Raw genomic sequence first — 19,518 nt, 5'->3', positions numbered from 1 at the left:
ACAGAGCATATACGCAGTTTGTATGTCAGAGCTGAAAATATAAAAACGCCTTTGTATTACGTAAACAAAACTATCATGCAAATTGTAGAGTAGTTATAGTACGGAAGCTTAGAAAACGTCAGTGCGCCCTTCAAAAACAAAAACAACAAGGTCCATGGTTTCAAGAATGAGGAAGAAGTGAGAGGATTTGAGGTCTCTGTATTACATTTATACATAGGGTCTTTGGTGGAGACTGCATTTCCTTCCTGATTATTTTCTTCACAAATCACAACTAAACTAAACAAATATAAGACATGGCCTAGTATTGAAGAGCAGCGACAGGGTGTTTTGGTAAAAGATGGTTTAAAAAAGAAGAGTCTTAAACGACAAATATCATTGTAGCTTTGATTTCGTTTCTTAAATACACCAATTTAACTACAAGTTTTATTGAACTATGCGAATATTATTGCCCTTTTCTGGTAATTATCGTTTCACCGAGTTGAAAAAATGACCGTCATGATAATAATCTGGGTTTTGTTTGAAAGTATTCATGAGGATATTCTAGATATTGCCAAACGATAGTGAACGTCCTTACTTATTTCAGTGTAGGCAAAAGCCTGGTATTTAGTGTTAGGCTGCTAAATTCTTAGGAATAGTTCTTTGAACGATTCCGTAGTATGTTCAGGGAACAAACATGTGAAAGTTGTGATTACAAAGAAATAAAACCTAAGGAAAATGCAAGACGTTAAGTGTTAACACTACTAGTACTGTATTTACAATTTGAAAAGGTTATATTCGGCAGGACGTAACGTCAACCGTCACAAGATAAAAATAGGTATGACCAGAAAATTTCCATCGTATCCTATACGTTTGTTTACTACTTCTTTCAAGTAACGTACAGTACCGGTCATGCGTATAAAGTACCCCCACTATTGACGTTCTTACTACGAGTAAGTCATTTTCCAAAGTTCATTTAGGAAGAGAGAGTTTAGTTAAGTTAAGTTTAGTTTATAGTTCTATAGTTTAGTTTAGCTAAGTTCAGTTCAGTTTAGTTTAGTTTAGTAGAAAAAGGGATCAGGAGGTACACCGGGCCAAGTCCCCATCAAGTACCCTATAGGAGAGAAAGAAAACTGAAGACGCAAAAAACAAAACTGAAGACACAAAAAAACTGAAGTGAGAGAATGTGTGTGTAATTGTTTGCCAAAACCCCTAATGAGGCTAAGTGGTTTCGCTTGGAAGTATCAGGGGCGATGGGGTTTGATTCAAAGCAAAATGAATGCAACATGGCGGGGGGGGGGGGAGGTGGGGCACAAAATGCGGACACTTCAAGCTTACGCCAGTGGTGTATATGTTAACATGGGAACATTCGCAACGAGAGCTGGCTTGAGGGGGTCTACCCGATGTTCCCGGGGTTCAATGTTCCCAGGGTTCGATATTCCCCGTTTTCGTGTTATTTCTATGGCTGACGATGAATACGAGGTTCGTTGTTCCCAGGGTTCGATGTTCCCAAGGTTCGTTGTTCCCAGGGTTCGATGTTCCCAGAAATATCGATGTTCCCAGGGTTCGATGTTCCCAAGGTTCGATGTTCCCAGGGTTCTATGTTCCCAGGGTTCTATGTTCCCAGGGTTCAATGTTCCCAGGGTTCTATGTTCCCAGGGTCAAATGTTCCCAGGGTCCGATGTTCCCAGGGCTCGATATTCCCATGGTTCGATGTTCCCAGGATCTGAGCCTGTCCCTGAGCACGGTCGGGCAGCACCAAAGCGGACCCTCTTAATTCTCGGCCTCGTGGAACTCTGGACTCTCAGGTCAACACTTCTGTGCGGCTCTTACTGAACAACGTCCCTTCGGGTGATTTTTGAAAAAAAAGGGACATCAAACCCTAGGAACATCGAACCCTGGGAACATCGAACCCTGGGAACATTGGACCCTGGGAACAAAGAACCTTGGGAACAATGGACCCTGGGAACATCGAACCCTGGGAACATCGAACCCTGGGAACATTGGACCCTGGGAACATCGAACCCTGGGAACATCGAACCCTGAAAACATCGAACCCTGGGGCCTGGGAGCATTGGACCCTGGGAACATCGAGCCCTGGGAACATTGGACTCTGGGAACATTGACATAGCCCCGGCTTGAGAATACCATGCTAAACTTTTACCGCTTCAAAACGTTCATGGTGAGTAAACTTAACTTTTATGTACAATGACAGTTCAAGTCATTAACTATCATATCATGGGTAGGAAATATCAGTTTAACACTTTTATATGCATTAGCGAATTTGGTAAGTGGCAAATTAATGTGAAACTCAACGGAGCAATAAAAAACTGACGAAATGCAATGCCGTTCGGTATCGCCAACAGTTATGGCTCACTCATAGTACTGATCCATTATCATATAGGGTAAATTTATTGTTTGCTGGTCGATCTAACAAAGGACCTACTGCCCCGCCCCCTCACCTGATCTAACAGAATCTATTGTCAATAGCAGGATATTGATTGTACGGAAAAGTATAAACGCCCGTCAGAGTAATTACATTTTGAACCCTCTGATCAGCAACATCTTTTTTCTTCTTCTATTTGCAAATTACTCGTTTAATACTACTTTGTTTATTCCTCAGTGCAACAAAATATTGCTGAGTTAAAAAAACGAGAAAAAAACATCACAAGGGGCGTTGAGGTACAGCCTATGCTGTTCCTTCTATAATGGGAACAGTTTGCAAATTAGCAGCTGAGCATAACGTGTGAGTGTCAAGCCATTCCATAGAGCACGTTCAGATTCATGACATCCGTCATGAATGAAATCGATCAGATGCATACAATGTTTCATTGTCGATTGTTTATTACTATTACCGTTCGCAGCTCTGAATCGTTGTCATGCAATTATTGCTTACAGTTTGCAACAATTATAATGTTTGTGGTAGGGCATATAACATCTTTGTATTCAATCAGCCAGTTCCTACACACACACACACACACACACATACATATATATATATATATATATATATATATATATATATATATATAATATGTATATATATATGACCTACTTAAATATAGTCGGTGATTTCGATTAGCAGATAAAGAGGGCGCTATAAGGGTTTCTAACATTTTATTCTAATGTTCTCCAAATGAATTGAATAACAAATTAACATTTTATAGCCAAAACGACTACTAAGGCTGTGGTTTTTTTTTTGGTGTACGTATTATTATCGTTATACCACGTGACAACCAGTAGTTGTACGAACCATCTCAAGATAGAACACGATTTATCATCCTTTGAATACGTTTTGTCCCTGGTTTGCAGTCCTGTCATTGCTGTAGTGGATGCAGGGGTACAACGGCCCTGTGGTACTCGTAAGATATTAAGTTGTCCCTGGGAGGGGTGTAAGGGTGACAAAGTTTGGTGAAGTAGAGGGCACTTCGATTCAAAATGGTGCTACATTTTGCAACGATATACTGAATTTTCTCTTGCGGGAGGGGGGGGGGGGGTGGAGGGGTGGAGGGGGATAGAAGTATACATGGTTGCGCCCCTGGCACAGTGCATTTTGTTCTAGGATTGAGAGGATATCGGAATCAGGATATAGTGTCATGGCTGACAAATTTCATTGAATTCAACCATGTTTACCCCTTTGTACCTGGAAATTTCCCAATCAATTACTGTTTACAATATATCTGATGGATTCAGAAGTCTGAAAAAGTTCACATCTTTTAGACTTTTGAATACAGGAAAGTTCAGCTTCATCCTGCAACTTTTCTCTTTCTCACGGAAATATTAAATACTGTAGGTATAACAATGGGATACTGTGCCCGACTTTTAAACTAAACAATTTCTAGTTGAATAAAACACAACATAATAAAGGAATTCAAAAACAAAAACAAAACAGTATTCAGTAAATATGACTAATAGGAAATATTTTACAGTGCAAATTCTGTAACAAACAAAGACAGACAACAAAGGAGATGAACTAATTTCAAACGTTTCATGTATGCGAATAATTACTGTATACTAATTCCCTTAACAGAAGTACATTTTTTCAAACCTGTTTACAAAGATTATATCAATGGAAAAAAAGGGGTTTAGTACATATATTTCTACAGTGTACCATCTCAACATTTCAGAAACAAAACAAGGTCAGGTGAGAGGGGGGGGGGGGGTAAGGAACATCTCAACAGCTAGAAAGTAAAAAAAAAACATATATAATAAAGAAATTTCCCTTTAGTGTTATTTCATTCAGAATGTATTAAATGAAAATGAAATGAAATGTATTAAGCCTTTGGATATCAAAGTCTCAACCCCGAGGACATTTTTAAATTTTAACTATCAATGCATCCCCCATTTAAACACTTTTAACTTTTGGTCTGCTTGCATTTTACTTAAGCCTTCACTCAACCACCACAATTGTGAGAACATTCCGTCCAGCTTTTTTTTGCTTAGAAATGTTGAGTCCTTAACGTAACTGGTCTAATAACTGAAAATTCCCCCACACTTTTTCTAATCATGTAAAGCACAGAGTCATGTTAAAAAACAAGACCTACACCATACATATTTTTTGTTCAAGACTTCCCTTGTCAACCCATTCTGATAATAGGGCAAACTTGTCATGTAATATTGACCTTTTCCAGGGAAGAATATTTAACGAGGTGTTTTGCATTTCAAATAACAGTCGAGCACTCGATCCAAACTTTATAGAAGGAGGGCTCTTACCATCAAGCATGTATTAAAAAAAAAGACTGAAACAAAGACAAAAAGTGCAAAGAGATGAACTACCAAACGCTGAAGAAGCATTTTGTTATTTGATGACATCTAATCTTTCATGAAATAAAGCAGGAAAAGAAAGGGAAATACATCAGAAGAGATCTTAACAGGTTCAGGTCGTGGGTAACATGTGAGGCGTTCAACAGCAAGGAATGGATGTCAGAATAGAATATCAAAACAAAATCTGATAACCCAGAAAGATGGCAAGACCGGTGCTACTTTATATAACTGACAAGAAGGTGTTGTAATAGTGTAGAAGCAGGTCCAATAATGATGGTCAACTAACCTGCCCCCCCCAACAACTCCTCCAAATGCCCCCCTACCCTCCCCTTTCCACCCCTAAAGTGCAGACGGACTGGACGTGTGTACGTGACCATGACGATTTGGAAAGAAGATACCGAACTTCATTGGATCAATTTTCAAGAAACTTTATACTACCATGTTATAAGGAATGGTGTGCTTGGAGAAATAACGATTAAGTTTTGTTTTATAAAGTCAATTTTGTGAAGCTCTTTTCAGGTCTTATTCTGTAATCCTATTTCTGTTTTACAACCCAACACTTCTTTTAATGGCCACAAAAGAGAGCACACAAGAGAGAGCACAAAGAGAGCACAAAAGAGAGCCACAAGAGAGCAAAATAAAGACACCTTTGATTTCTCAATGTTTCTCCTTTTTTTGTAATTTTGATTTAGTCACTTTGTAATTAAAAAAAAATCAAGAACATGGTATTTTTCTTTTTAAAGTTTAAGAACCACTCCAAGGCTATTAATGGATCCATTGAACACATTCTTTGATTTTCAATATGTGAGTACGTTCAGTTGATTACCTCTTACATTTAAGCACCCTCCTAATAGACGACACCCATCATTCGAAATGACAGGTGCACCATTTTCATTTCACTCGGGTTCAACCCTCCAAGTTTACATCCAAAAAGTAAAAATATTATTAACAAAGAACCTGTCAAATACAAAATGGCCAACTTTTTTTCATATGAAGCTAAAACCATCACAACTTGACAAATAAAGTGACTTAAATTCTGTCCTGACCATCTTCCCCTCCCCCCCCCCACCATATCCCTCCCCATTTGATGACTCACTCTAAATGTAGATTACAATTTAACAAGAAAAGATACACAGGAAATACAAATTAGTTGATTATAAGGCATTTCCAGAATGAATTTTGTAAATAGAACTGGAGGTACATTGAGCTTTTTAAGAGGTTTCATGACGTGGTTTTACGTAAATAAAATATCTAAATGAAACATGCACCAGATACCAGTTTCCCTCTTTTTAAGATACAGAACAATGCATTTGTTGAGAAAGGTCAGGTATAAATTAGAACTGTGGAAACATTTGTAGGCTATATTCGAGTGGAAATTCATGCATTTGAGGCAAAGCAAAGGGTTTATGGAGAAACATAAAACCTATCATTTATAAAATGTTCAGCTGATGATCCCTCAACTGTCATTTTGAAAAGCTTGGTTACTCTCAACTGCGACGCTTTAACTCAGTCGGAAAATCTGGGCATTGGATTAAAACCATTGGACAAAATAATTGACCATGGAGACATTTACGTTGGCCAAATTTTATTGGCTAACGACATTGTGCAATGTAAGAATTTAAAACCAAATGAAACTTTTCACAAACTTTGTGATAATTTCAATGTTTTTTAGTTATCATTCACTCATTTCCAAAAGGGATAAAACATGTTCTCTTTCATAGAAATTGTTTGACAATGGTAAGTTAAATCCATCAAGGTCCACTTGTTTCAAGACCAAGCAAATGTTGGAAGGCAATCGAAAATATATCATAAACTTTTTCCAGGTTACTTACAGACAGTTGAAATTCTGGATTCTGAAAGCTGTATTTTCACAAAGTAGCTGATATATTTGTGTTCAAGTTATGGAAGACAATCTTAAGAAGAAAGAAAAAAAGGTTCCCAATGTTCCAATCATATTGTCTTCATGTTCTTCTGCAACCTCACCCAGCAGCGATTGTAAAATACAGTCTGAGGCTAACATATTTGTCCATGAAAATGATCTAATTATCCCTCATTCTACTCCCCCCCCCCCAACCCATCACCTTACTATATGTTAGTAGAAGTTGCGTTAACACTAAACACTACTTGGTCCACATGGCCATCATCTCAATCGGCAGTGGAAAGATGATTGTGGAGTTCTTCTCAGCCGAAATGGTGTTCAGAGTTTGCAGGTAACGAAGCTGCAGGGCTGATGGAGACTGGGCGATCACGTCAGCTGCTTCCTTCAAGGCTCTCGAAGCGTTCTGTTCACCTTCGGCGGCAATGACCTAATGATTAGAAGCAAACGAAATTGCTTTTTGAAATTGTTAACACGCTATGGTGAAGTTAGACTGGTTACAGTTCCATATTTCACTCACAGCGTTTGTAAAGCTTATACAATACCACTTAACATGAGTGGTTTTCACACTCTATATGGTGAAGTGAGACTGGTAACAGTTCCATACTTCACTACATGGGTTTGTAAAACTTATACAATACCAATTGACATGAGTGGTTAACACTCTATAATAAAGTTAGACTGGTTACAGTTCCATATTTCACTACAGGGGTTTGTAAAGCTTATACAATACCACTTGACATGAGTGGTTTCACACTCTATATGGTGAATTTAGACTGGTTAGAGTTCCATATTTCACTACAGGAGTTTGTAAAGCTTATACAATACCAATTGACATGAGTGGTTAACACTCTATGGTAAATTTAGACTGGTTACAGTTCCATATTTCCCTACAGGGGTTTGTAAAGCTTATACAATACCACTTGACATGAGTGGTTTTCACGCTCTATGGTGAAGCTAGACTGGTTACAGAGTGGTTTCATATCCTGAGGGATCTCCTTCTAAGGGGGAAAAAATGGGGAAAACAAATTGTAGTTGTGTGTCTTTTACATCACACTTGCTTGCTTCCGGTTCACTTTTTCCACAGGACGTATCGGCTTTCGCAAAGGTAGGCATGTGGGAGTCCAATGAAATTACTAACGTTTAACTTCATGTGATGAACACTTACCTTCGCACGGGCTTCACGGCTAGCTTCTGCCTCAGCAGCCATAGCACGCTGCAATTGAACTGGCAACCTGACATCCTTCCTGTTTGTCGAAAAATTGGAAGAAAATAAGAAAGACGCTAAGTATACTCTTTTCCACCGTTTTAAATTATTCTGGCCATCTGAAACATTTCAATAGGTCCTTCTTTATAATCAGCATTACAAAATGGACGTACACTGGGTGCACCGTTCTATGACCTCCTACGGGGGGTACACGGACTGGTAGTCCCAGCAATGGAAATGATGGGAACAATTTTCGTTGCCTGTAAAACAGTTCTTGATTGATGGATTTCCACATTTAACAGAAGAATCGGTCTCCAAATTCTGAGGATGACTCTGGGGCTGATTTTAGTAAACACCTTTATCTACCTATTAATTTTTTTAAGTTTCAAATATTTTTTCTACTTTTTTTCAAAGCTAACCACTACTGTTTAAAAGCCCATAACAAACACCCTTCTTATATGTTTCATTAAGAAAGTTTGAGCTCATGCAAATTGCTCTTATTCAGTAAAAGGGACTTGGTTGAGTTATTCTGCAAAGTCAGCAGGGCAACAGGAAATCCGCAAACTCTGTCATGTTAATTATTAACGATATACTTAGTTTACTCTTGAAATGTGTCATATTTGGAATGTTTGCAAAATATCACAATTCATTAGCTCTAGGCTGCAGGTAATTACCCCCCCCCCCCTCTTATTGTGTGTGTGTGTCTTTCATTATTGATATTTCTCCTTCAATGAATAGTTGGGTACTATAAACAAAAACAGTAAATATTTCAAGCAATTCCACAAACCTTGTGACCGATCCATGCATATATGTCATAAACTCCCTGGAACTAGCAACGCAAAGTTAATTTTCACCGTACCAAACATATTCACACATAATTGGATACTAACTTTATGCAGACCAAGAGGATCTATATAGACATATACAACCATTGGGGGAAAGCTTCAAAGCCAACCAGACAGTAGTATCTATCAGACTGTCATATTCGAAGCTGGGACGGGAGTAACTTGTGTAAATGACCTCTCTGCAAGAAACGTCAACTAGCTTAGATCCAGCAAAGAAAGAAAAATAATAATCTAGAAATTCCTGTTACACTTCAGTCATACTCATAGCTCTAATATTTCACCCAGTCAAATGCTCAGAAGTAATGAAAAGTGTAAGGTATAACACAACTTGTTTCAACTGGCATATCGGTAACTCGTGGTAACGAGGAGAGCAGAATATTTGACCCAAACTTTCCACACAAAAAAACTGAGTGGGGAAACTTACACTTCGACTCGTTCCACTCTGACGCCCCAGGGGTCGGTGGCTTCATCCAGGATGGACTGAATGCTGTGGCTGATTTGTTCCCGATCTGACAGGATCTCTCCCAGGGATTTGGTACCAAGGATGTTTCGCAGAGTAGTCTGAGCGAGTAACTCCGTGCTGCGTTTGTAATTCTCCACGTTGGTGATGGAAATGGTGGGATTAGAGACCCTGGAATACACAACGGCATCCACAGCGATGGTTACACTATCCTTGGACAAAATCTATACAGGATAAGAAATAAAAACCAGAATGCAAAAATGCATTGTGGTGTCGATGATGTAATATCAGCAGGTGACGCAAAATGACCTTTGACCTCCACCAAAAACAATAGGCTTCTTTTACGTAATGTGGTAATTCTACACACTAAATATAGAGTCTGCCCATACTTCCCATCTTGAGATATCGTGTTTAAAAGGTTTGCACAATTTGACCCCTGGTGACCCCAAATGATCTTTGACTTCAAACAAAAACAATAAGCTTCTTGTACTCAATGTGGTTCTTAACACACTATATATGAGGTCCTCCCAAGCTTTCCTTCTTGAGATATCGTGTTTACAAGCAAACTAATACTTCATCAACGAATTGGGAGTTATTTAAATCATGTACGCAATACATGGAGCTGAGATATAGACTTGATCCAACGTTATATCAACCGATGGCCTTCACTGGGGAACGGCATGGCATTTATCTAAAAGGTTTGACCACAAAATCAAGGGCAGATTTTTGCAGTTATTTACCAGCGACACAATATCTATAACAAGTAAGTAGTTCATCTTGTGAGTCTAACTAGAAATCCAGGTACATTTAGTTGCTGTGGTGTGAATTTAAAAATAATAGTTTCACATGTTGTACAATCATACCTCCTGAGGTGGCACATCAAATGACACCGTCCTAAGGTCCACTGTCCGGAAGGTGTCAATGCAGGGTAGTATGAAGAAAACACCCGGTCCTTTGGCTGGTCCAGGGAGCAGGCGCCCCATCCTGAAAATGACAGCTCTCTCGTATTCCTGCACAACCTATACATTTGCAAGATGATAAAACAAATAGATTTTGTTTTTAATGTTTTATAACCTGGGCTTATAAATCAAGTTTTCATTGCTCAATATAGAACTTGGCTTCGAGACAAAATTGAGACTACACCTTATAATACCATACCTTTTACATTCTTGCTGAAAGGAAGTGATCCAACAATTACGGTATGTTTACAAGCTTTCAAGCCTCGGAAATTTAATGACATAATTCAAAGCTTTGAATCTTTACAAAAACAGCTCGGAAACAGGGACATGTATTTTGAGGTTGTTTTATACAGTTTTTCATTCGCATGACATTTTTTAGGCTTATCCTGCTTATATCGAACAGCTGGAGGAGAAGATTCGAGGGACGCATAAACAAGTTCGAGAGCGACTAAGGCTTGCGGCGGACAGGCAGTCATCAAGAGTTGACCGCAAAGCGTCCGATCAGACTTACAACAAGGGAGATCTAATTTTGTTATACACACCTGCTGTTAAAAAAGGGTCAACCTCGAAGTTCCACCGACTAGGCAAGGCCAAGACATTGTCCTTAAAAGGATAAACAATGTGTTATTCAGGGTGACTATGGGTCCACATAAGATGCCAAAGCTAGTGCACCGCAATCGACTGCGTAAATATGTGGAGGACGAACCAGCATGGGTTAAGCCATTCCTTGCATCCTACAGAACACCGCAGTAAGATGACTTCGGTGCGAAAAAGGTTGATTCAATCCCCATTACAAGGAATGAAGAAACAGGTACCCGCGAGTATGTGAGGAACGATGATTACAAGAGGTGAAAAGAAAGTCCCCGAAAAAAGGGCGTCGAAGGAAGGAATGGAGAGAGCCGTGAACAGTTACGAAATTCCGGACGTCCAAGAAGAAAGCGCAGGGAACCACAGAGATACGGCTTCATTTAGATAATGAGAAACCGCATTGTTAACGTGTTAATAAAGGGAAGTGAATTGAGGTATAATCGTGGTGGGTTTTGTGTGTGTGTGTGAGACCGAAATCGATGTGCTTACTGCCCTCTTCATGTTTACCAATTGTTTTTATTGTGCTGTTAAATCCATGCCGAGTCGGAGCATGAGCGGAAGATTTTTGAATGTAATTGCTGCCACGAGTTCCGGTCTCAAGGGAAGGAAGATTCTCTGAAACATGTGCAGATATGTGAAGGAAGGAGTATTGGAGACGAGCGGAAGAATAGCGGAGACAGCAAACCGACCAATCATCAGCCAAGAGACACAGTACGTAAATCCAATGATGGGAGGTAAAGGAAATCCTATTCATAGAAGGGTGACGAGGTCGTTGAACGAGAGAAGTTGGAAGGCATTTCAAAAGTGACGGGGAGCCCACTAACAAGACGGATAAAGGCCAAGTCAAAGACCTGCCAACCGAAATCATCAATCCCAGTCCTCCCAGGCTTCAAAGATCAACAAGATAGCCAACCCTCCACGTACAGCTTGTATACCTTGGTTCGCCGTTCAGATATGTGTCTGCAGAGCGTGAAATCGAAAGGGCCGACAGTGAGGAAAAACCATAGGGAGGCAGACTCACAGGCACAGCTCCTCCTATCCACTGGCGCCGGGGTTGAATCTAAAGAACACCTTAAGAAGAGCAGTGTATCCGGACGGTCGGGTTTACGAAGTGGAGGAGAAGCAGATAGTGTGCAACAAATATTCCTGAGCTGTACGTAGACGAAAAGAGCCATTTATCGTTTGCTTATTTTGCTTATTCTTCCGACTGAGTGTCAGCCTACCGAAGTTCTGCCGACTGAGGGTCAGCCTACTGAGATTCTGCGATCTGGGGCTTAGTGCACGGAAGATCAGCCGACTTACAATGAACAGTACACTATGATTCACTTTATTTGCTTTGTAGATTCTTACATTTCCATTTTCCATCTCTAAGGACTCAACGTGGGCCGACGTTACACACAAATACATCTGAAGGAAAAACATCCAAGATACAGACGTAGAAGCAGGGGCAAGAAAATCTTTCAATCAAATGGATCCTCTCGGATCTCAACCCCAAAACCCTTACATGGAAACTGAAACCAATTAGATGCTGATGATGCAGACCCCAATAGTTATAGCAGAATCCAATAGTCATAGAGGGCGCACAGTTTTAATAGGTTACCAGTTCATAGAACGAGAGTGCTAAGGTTGTGGGAAGACAGGTAAGCAAGGAGCGAAGTAAATAGGTGGAATTATTCATTCAGTCGAAATGGTATGCCATTTTGGAAACCATGCAAAACCTAAAGAGCTGTATAGTATACACGTACAATAGAAATACAGAGAATGGGTTATACAGTATTTATAAGACTTTGATGACAAAACCCACAATCTGGGTCAGAAAAAGTAACAAGAGGAAACTTTAAAGTACAAACAAACAAAGACATTCTTAAAGCTTTGCTCATCTGTAGCTATTTCAATATCCAGTGCAAATTGGAACTAACAAGTTCGGTGTATCATAAGTATCAGGCTAGGAAGCCACAATCAGCTCTGTAAGTGTATACAGTGGAATGTGTGGTGTTTGGTTTTATACTTTGGTAGTTCTTATATTAAAGAAAAAGGGGAAGCAAACAATGGTACAGCACATATATCTCCAAATCCATATTACAATGCCAGTTTTAAATATCATGCAGTTCCCCAGTCGTCGATACGGTCATGGTCATGAGGTTTCACTAAGAGAGGTGGTAATTGACAAGCTGTGTACATACGGAGGCTTTGAATTAACAATGCGTGGGTTCATCACGCAGTCAATTGAAGCAATGTATCACATGACTGCTGATGAGTATAGTAGAAATCTTGACTTCTGGCAATAACATGCTGTCACCTTGATAGATGCATACAGTACCACTAACAGAGATACTGTGATGTCCATTTGCAATCCTTGCCTCCAGTGGCGTAGCTAGGATTTTTTGAGTGGGGGGGCCATGGGAGGGCTGTTCTTTCTAGTGGGGGGGCCGGAGGTTACTATCTAAGCGGAGCGCCACCATGGTTGGCGCGGAGCGTACAGAGAAAATTTGAGATTTTCAGCACCCCCAGATCGCAGGAGATGGCACCTGTGAGGCAAAATAGCAACCAAAAAAGATGTGCAACTTTGGTGACAGAAATGCAAAAAAAGTTTTTTCTCTTTCATGCTGACTGGCCTTGCCAACTCAACCTGACTTTTAACTTGAGGGAAGTTGGCATCATTTGCAGGAATTTCAGAATTCCCAATATTTTATATCTCTACCAGTAGTGGAAAATCCTGTTTCGACAGTTTCGTGGCCATAAAAAAGTTGTTTTGTGGAATATTCAATGACATATATTCATTTGACTCGAGGCAATATATGAATACCTGCATGGGCGGCGATCTGTTTCAAATATTAAGGGGGGGGGGGACATCTGCTTGGATGCAGGCGAATTACTGTCAAAGCGGAGCGCCACCATTGGTTGGCGCGCAGCGTACAACAAAATTTCTGGTTTTGATAGCCCCCCAGATGACCGGAAATGGCACTTCTCGGGCTTGAAAATGACCAACCAGATGTACACTTTTGCCTGAGAACCAAGTTTTTCCTATTAGTTTTTTTTTTCATTCATAACCTTTTGTCAAGATTGTCACCAGTCACACATCATGTTCGACCTCATTGCATTTGTAGGTAATTCTACGTAACGCCCCACAATACCCGTCAGCCCCACTTTTCAAGGTTTTAAGCCCATTATTTGTTCAGAATTTGAATAATAAATTCACTTCAAAACATACCCATAATGTTGCACTAAATTTCATCTATGGAAAACCAATATAGAAAACCCCCCTCAACCACTAACAGACCGGTCAAAATTGTACGAGTATAGAGGGAAGTATACTATGATGAAGAATGTTGGTCAAGGAATTTTCGAAATTTCAGACACAGTTAAATTATTGGTGTACAAATATTAAAGCCTCTTATAACGGCTACTATAAAACTTCGATATCATAGAAAATACCAAAAAAATATGCTCGAGGGGGAGGGCGGTCTCCACCCCTTCACCCCCCCCCTCTTGGCTACGCACCTGCGGTTAGAAATCTTGTAGGAAACAGGCCAAATGGAAACCCAGTGAACCCATATCGATGTGGATCCTATGTATGATTGTACGTACTTACACTCATACGCAAGATGGAAACCAAATTTCATTACGGATGCGGTCCGTCTAGCTATTCATTTCGAGAAAAAAAAGTAAAAACCACTTTCGGTCATATATAGATACAAATTGTGACACGGTTAGACAGGCGCTTTGCGAGGAATTTGCCAAGGGAGGGGCAAAGCTTGTACCCAGACTTTCTAAGCGTAGCGCCACCATGAGTTGGCGCGAAGCGCAAAAGAAAATTTTTGGCCGAAAATGCCTCCCAGATCGCTGGAAATGGCACTTCCCAGGCCTTGTAAGTTGTATCTAAGCATTTTCTATTTTGAAATTACTAGCGATATCATAAAAAAATACAAAACATATGCTTAAAAAAAACTATGCCACCAAATATTGGGGGGGATATTAGATACTATATCCCCCACCTGAAATATTGGGGGGACATGTCCCCCCCCCCCCCGTCCCCCCCCCCAATGATCGCCACCCATGAATACCTGATACCTCGGCTCAGAACAAACGGAGCCAATCTTTTGATAGATTGTTGCGCTAGGTGGAAGCACTGAACATATTTTCAGCAGATATCGCTATCACGCAGCACAACAAGGTTCGTGGTGTATGGTCGCAATCGTCGCATCGACCATTGCCATGCCATGCTGTGTGACCATTCTCATGATTACTACAGATATTGTATTATTCTTATTCTGCCAGATGCAGACGAGAAAATTGTGTAACTCTATTTCCCAAATTATTGAACAAAAAATATAAGCGAATCGCACTGATGAGTGTTTTTTTTACCCCATTCCCAGTGGGGGGGCCAGTGGGGGGGCCAGCCGATTTCATGGGGGGGCCTCGGCCCCCCAGGCCCCCCCCCCCGTAGCTACGCCACTGCTTGCCTCATCCTTGGTTGGTTGAAACGACCAAATATTTTGCTTCCCATAACAGCAAAAGCGCAAGTTACAGCGGGCCAAAATATTCCATTTGCCTCTCTTGCTGTTGTGCAATTCAGAACGTACACTATCATCTTTTATAATGTGATATAGTAAATCCATAACTGTGGCATAACTGCAGCCCTGTTCATATAGGATAAATATCATATACAGTATCAGTTGCATCGTATACTGTATTTTTAAGAAGCAATAAAGACTTCCAAATGGAGTCCCACAGATATCATCGTCTCCAAGACCCGAGCTGTCATCCTACCACCAGCTGCATGTTGCGTTGGGTTATAATGTAGATTAACAACACTCTAACCAAGCCATGCAGCATGTAATCCTCACAAAACGAGATAGATACCACTCAATCTAATAGACCTCTGCTCAAAAGGCCATACTGCATTATGAGTATGTACAGTAGGTGCAACCAAACGTATACTGTAAACCAGTCATAGAAAAAATATGATTGGCTTTGAAAGACAATGTTTAGCTGGTAGAGAAGAAGAAAAGATATTGTACAAATACAATTTAACCACAAACCTTGATGATGAAGCACAGAGATAAGGGAAACGTGCAGAAGACTACCATGTAGGATATGGCCATGAGGGCCATAATACAGATGTTGTTGGCTGTGCCATCATCTTCTGTGAAAAGCGTTGAGAAAAAATATTTAATACTGTTCAGAATGTTTTTCTTCTTGTATTATCTCTGGCAGTATCGAGTAAAAATTAAAGTTCTCAAATTTGGGCGTTACTTCATTTTACAATACTAAAGTACTACAGTACTTTATGATACCATCACTTATATTCACTTTCTATATGAGCCATTCAGGCAGACATCCCATGTATAATTCTATTTACGGAACAGAATAAGGTCAGACAAAGAATAATCATGGAATTATACCAGTGTCAAAGTTTCATATCGTTTACACATGTTACCTTAAATTTCATTCTGCACAAGAGGTTTAACTTCTTTTCAAATAGTAATTACTTTGTAAATTATACTATACGAGAGCTACGGTATATTATTATATTATATTAGAAAAATAATGCAAAAATTAGATATAGTCGGCACTTGATGAGGCGTTGTACAGTATTTACAGGGAGGCTTTGGCGAAGCAACTTGTGTGTAATGACCGGCTATTGTACAATACCATTTTGGGGCAGTACTGAGGGAAAATGTAGAATGAAATAGGTAATTAAGACAAATTAAACAGGAAAACACCACTACTGCATGTGTTTTCTTTTTAAAATTTTGTTTTATGAAAAGCATATCTTACAGTATACAAATTTGGTGGTTACAATTCAACTATTCCGCCAATTAAAGAATAGTTACAACTTACAAGCAAACACCCAATACTGTTACAATTTCTCTCGTCTCATTTTACATCCTGCTGAATATTAGGGTTCGGTAGATCAGGAGGAAGTCCTGAGAAAGTTGGCGGTGGACCAGAAATGTCATAAAGGAAGTGCAGTGCTAAATCGTTACCAGTCATAAATGTATTTTTTATAGGGTACATAGGAAATTGCATACAGACTCTTTATTAAACTAGTATAATAAAGTTAATGGGTTGAGTATCAATGAAGTATCCAAATCTCAGAATCCTAATCTGTGTGTTAAGAGTCACATAATGACCTGTCAATTGATGGAAGGAGGCAAGCTTGTGCTGGACTGATTGTACAATGAAAGATTTCACACATCTGGAAAGGAGAGGAGGGGGCCGGAGATCGTGCCCTTTCCTTGCTTTTAATATATAGAGGTGATATCTCCTCCTAAATCGTTTCATTCCAAGCAAAATCACAGAAATTTTTAGGGACTGTCACTTCCACCAGCTGATATTATAAGTTCACACAATCAATTTCCTGATTCATGATGATTTGAGCCTAGTTGTGCAAATTTATATCGTTCCTTGACGTCCCTTTTGGGCGTTCTTACTTTGTATATTTACAGACACATTTATGCATATAATTACTTATATACAGACACATATTGCGTACATGCACGTGTATACAGGACACTAGGAAAACAGTAAAATGTTTATCAAAGCTATAGTCCTTGCTGGTATGGAAACCAAAATGCATGAGAATTAGTCATCAGGATGTGTAAGAAACGGTGTTTACATATAACTAAATTGTAATATTTGGCATTTAGACAGTCATTTAGTGTCATATAAAGAATTGTACACCAACTGAAGTGTTTAATTTCATTAGGAGCTGATTCCAGAGTTGAAAGAATAGTTATTCAGCAACAGCATACCATTAATTAATTGAGAGAGCTAGTAGACGTTGGGCTATAGCCTAGCCTACTTTCCATTACTAGCATACTATAGGCCACATGGTAAAATAATTAGATTTCCAAAAGTGTGTCACAACTGGTAGGAAGCCAACTGTACAGTAATAGATACCTTATAGAAGTTAGTACTGACCTACACCTAGGCAAATACTAGTTGAACACTGGACTGTGCAGTTTGCCTTACTTAGGCATAACTGCCTACCTTCTAATTTCTACCAGGCCTATTCATAATCATATTGTACTTTGTAGTTGTAGGCTTGACTAGGAACTCTAGCCAACAGAGTAAAAACAGAGTTGCATGGCTATGAATAAGATTATCATGCGGAATCCAACCGTTTAGATGTAACCAATAGTGCTACGACTTGTCTCACGGTAACCCTGAGAGAAAAAGGTTACGCCTAGGCTAAGGTCCTATAACGTTTGACTTAATGTAATGTTAGACTTAAAAAGGTTGGTAGGTACTACTAGGCCTAGGCTAGGCCTATTTCTAGTACTAGTTTTCGGTGTTACGCTGCTGTACATGGAAATCCTTTTATTTCTCACCATTTTCCTGTGGCGAGGAGGAACTGTTGCCTGGTCCGTTGTCTTCTGCCGACATGGCGATCTTTGTAATTTTCGATGAATACAAAAAGTATTAGGAAAAGCGCAGTTTTCATAAATCTTGCACAGCTTTATTAGTGCCAATGGCTTGTTAATGCGCTTCTGAAAATGTTTACAGTGTAAAATACTCTTGGATCGATCACGCACTTTCTATCTACCGTCTGCGTTCGTATTGAAATCTAATAGGTAACTAAGCTCGATAATACACACATAGCATATATGTATGTCAGATCTGAAAATATAAAAACGCCTTTGTACTACGTCAACAAAAATATCATGCAACTTGTAGAGTAGCTTTAGTACGGAAGCTTAGAAAACTTCAGTGCGTCCTTCAAAAGAAAAAAAAAAAAGAAAAAAAAAGGAAAAAGATCCATGGTTTTAAGAATGAGGAAGAAGGTTTGTGAGGATTTGAGGTCTCTGTATTAATTTGTTTTACATAGGGTCCTTGGTGGAGACTGGATTTCCTTCCTGATTATTTTCTTCCCTACTAAACTAAACAAAAATACGACATTGCCTAGTATTGAAGAGCAGTGACAGGGTGTTTTGGTAAAAAGATGCTCTAAAAAGAAGAGTCTTAAACAACAAATATCATTGACAGCTTTGATTTAGTTTCTTAAATGCACTAATTTAACTACAAGTTTTATTAAAATGTGACAACATTATTGCCTTTATCTAATTATTATCGTTTCATAATAACCTGGGTTTTATTTGAACGTATTCATGAGGATATTCTAGATACTGCCAAACGCTAGTGTACGTCCTTACTTATCTCAGTGTAGGCAAAAGCCTGGTATTTAGTGTTAGGCTGCTTACAACTTAGATAAAAAACTCTTAGGAATAGTTCTTTGAACGATTCCGTAGTATATTCAAGGAAGTTCAACAAACATGTGCAAAACTTTTGTGATAACAAGGAAGTTAAACCTATGGCAAATGCATTAGACCTAAACTGTTATCACAACCAGTGCTCTATTTACATTTTGAAAAGGCGTTTTTGGCAGGACGTACGTCAACCGTCATAAGATAAAGATAGGTATGACAAGAAAATTTCCATTGAATCCTTTACGTTTTTTACGGCTTCCGGTTACTTCTTCCTTCAAGTAACCTACAGTACATGCCATGCGTAGACAGTACTCCCTCTATTGACGTTCTAACTACGAGGAAGTTATTTTCCAAAGTTCACGGAGAAAGAGAGAGTTTAGTTTAGTTTAGTTTAATTTAGTAGCAAAAAAGATTAGGAGGGACATAGGAAAAATCTGAAGACCCCCCCCCAAAAAAAAACACTGAAGACACAAAAACTAAAGAGAGAGAGTACGTGTGTGTGTGTAATTGTTTGCCAAAACGCACAAAACCTCTAATGAGGCTAAATGGCCTCGCTTGGAAGTACCAGGGGCGATCGATGGGGTTTGATTCACATCAAAATGAATGCAACATGGGGGGGGGGGGGGGCAC

At 39.4% G+C, this 19,518-nt stretch overlaps 1 protein-coding gene across 2 annotated transcripts; it reads right to left on the bottom strand.

Moving 5' to 3' along the window:
• Positions 1-4,691: 4,691 nt before the first annotated feature.
• LOC139963396 (mechanosensory protein 2-like) lies at positions 4,692-18,287 on the bottom strand. Of its 2 annotated transcripts, XM_071964113.1 has the most exons (6): positions 18,013-18,287; positions 15,718-15,821; positions 9,992-10,147; positions 9,093-9,352; positions 7,785-7,863; positions 4,692-7,046 (listed from the first exon to the last, which is right to left on the bottom strand). In XM_071964113.1, the coding sequence occupies exons 1-6, from the start codon at positions 18,065-18,067 to the stop codon at positions 6,861-6,863; spliced, it is 840 nt and encodes a 279-aa protein (XP_071820214.1). In that variant the 5' UTR covers positions 18,068-18,287; the 3' UTR covers positions 4,692-6,860. The 2 variants fall into 2 exon arrangements, with proteins under 2 accessions (XP_071820214.1, XP_071820216.1); XM_071964115.1 differs by lacking the exon at positions 15,718-15,821.
• Between the last annotated feature and the right edge of the window lie 1,231 nt (positions 18,288-19,518).

This window comes from Apostichopus japonicus, chromosome 22 (assembly GCF_037975245.1).
Source record: "Apostichopus japonicus isolate 1M-3 chromosome 22, ASM3797524v1, whole genome shotgun sequence".
Taxonomy (NCBI): domain Eukaryota; kingdom Metazoa; phylum Echinodermata; class Holothuroidea; order Aspidochirotida; family Stichopodidae; genus Apostichopus; species Apostichopus japonicus.
Note: the sequence above shows the minus strand (reverse complement) of the source record. Positions and strands in the feature narration are given on the sequence as shown.

What these genes read in the sequence shown, in the direction of transcription:
- LOC139963396 (XM_071964113.1), bottom strand. Translation starts at nt 18,067, where the DNA reads ATGTCGGCAGAAGACAACGGACCAGGCAACAGTTCCTCCTCGCCACAG. An exon ending in CTCCTCGCCACAGGAAAATG is followed by an intron (nt 15,822 to 18,012) that starts GTGAGAAATAAA and finishes CGCTTTTCACAG; the next exon opens with AAGATGATGGCACAGCCAAC. An exon ending in GCCGTGAAGCCCGTGCGAAG is followed by an intron (nt 7,047 to 7,784) that starts GTAAGTGTTCAT and finishes TCTAATCATTAG; the next exon opens with GTCATTGCCGCCGAAGGTGA.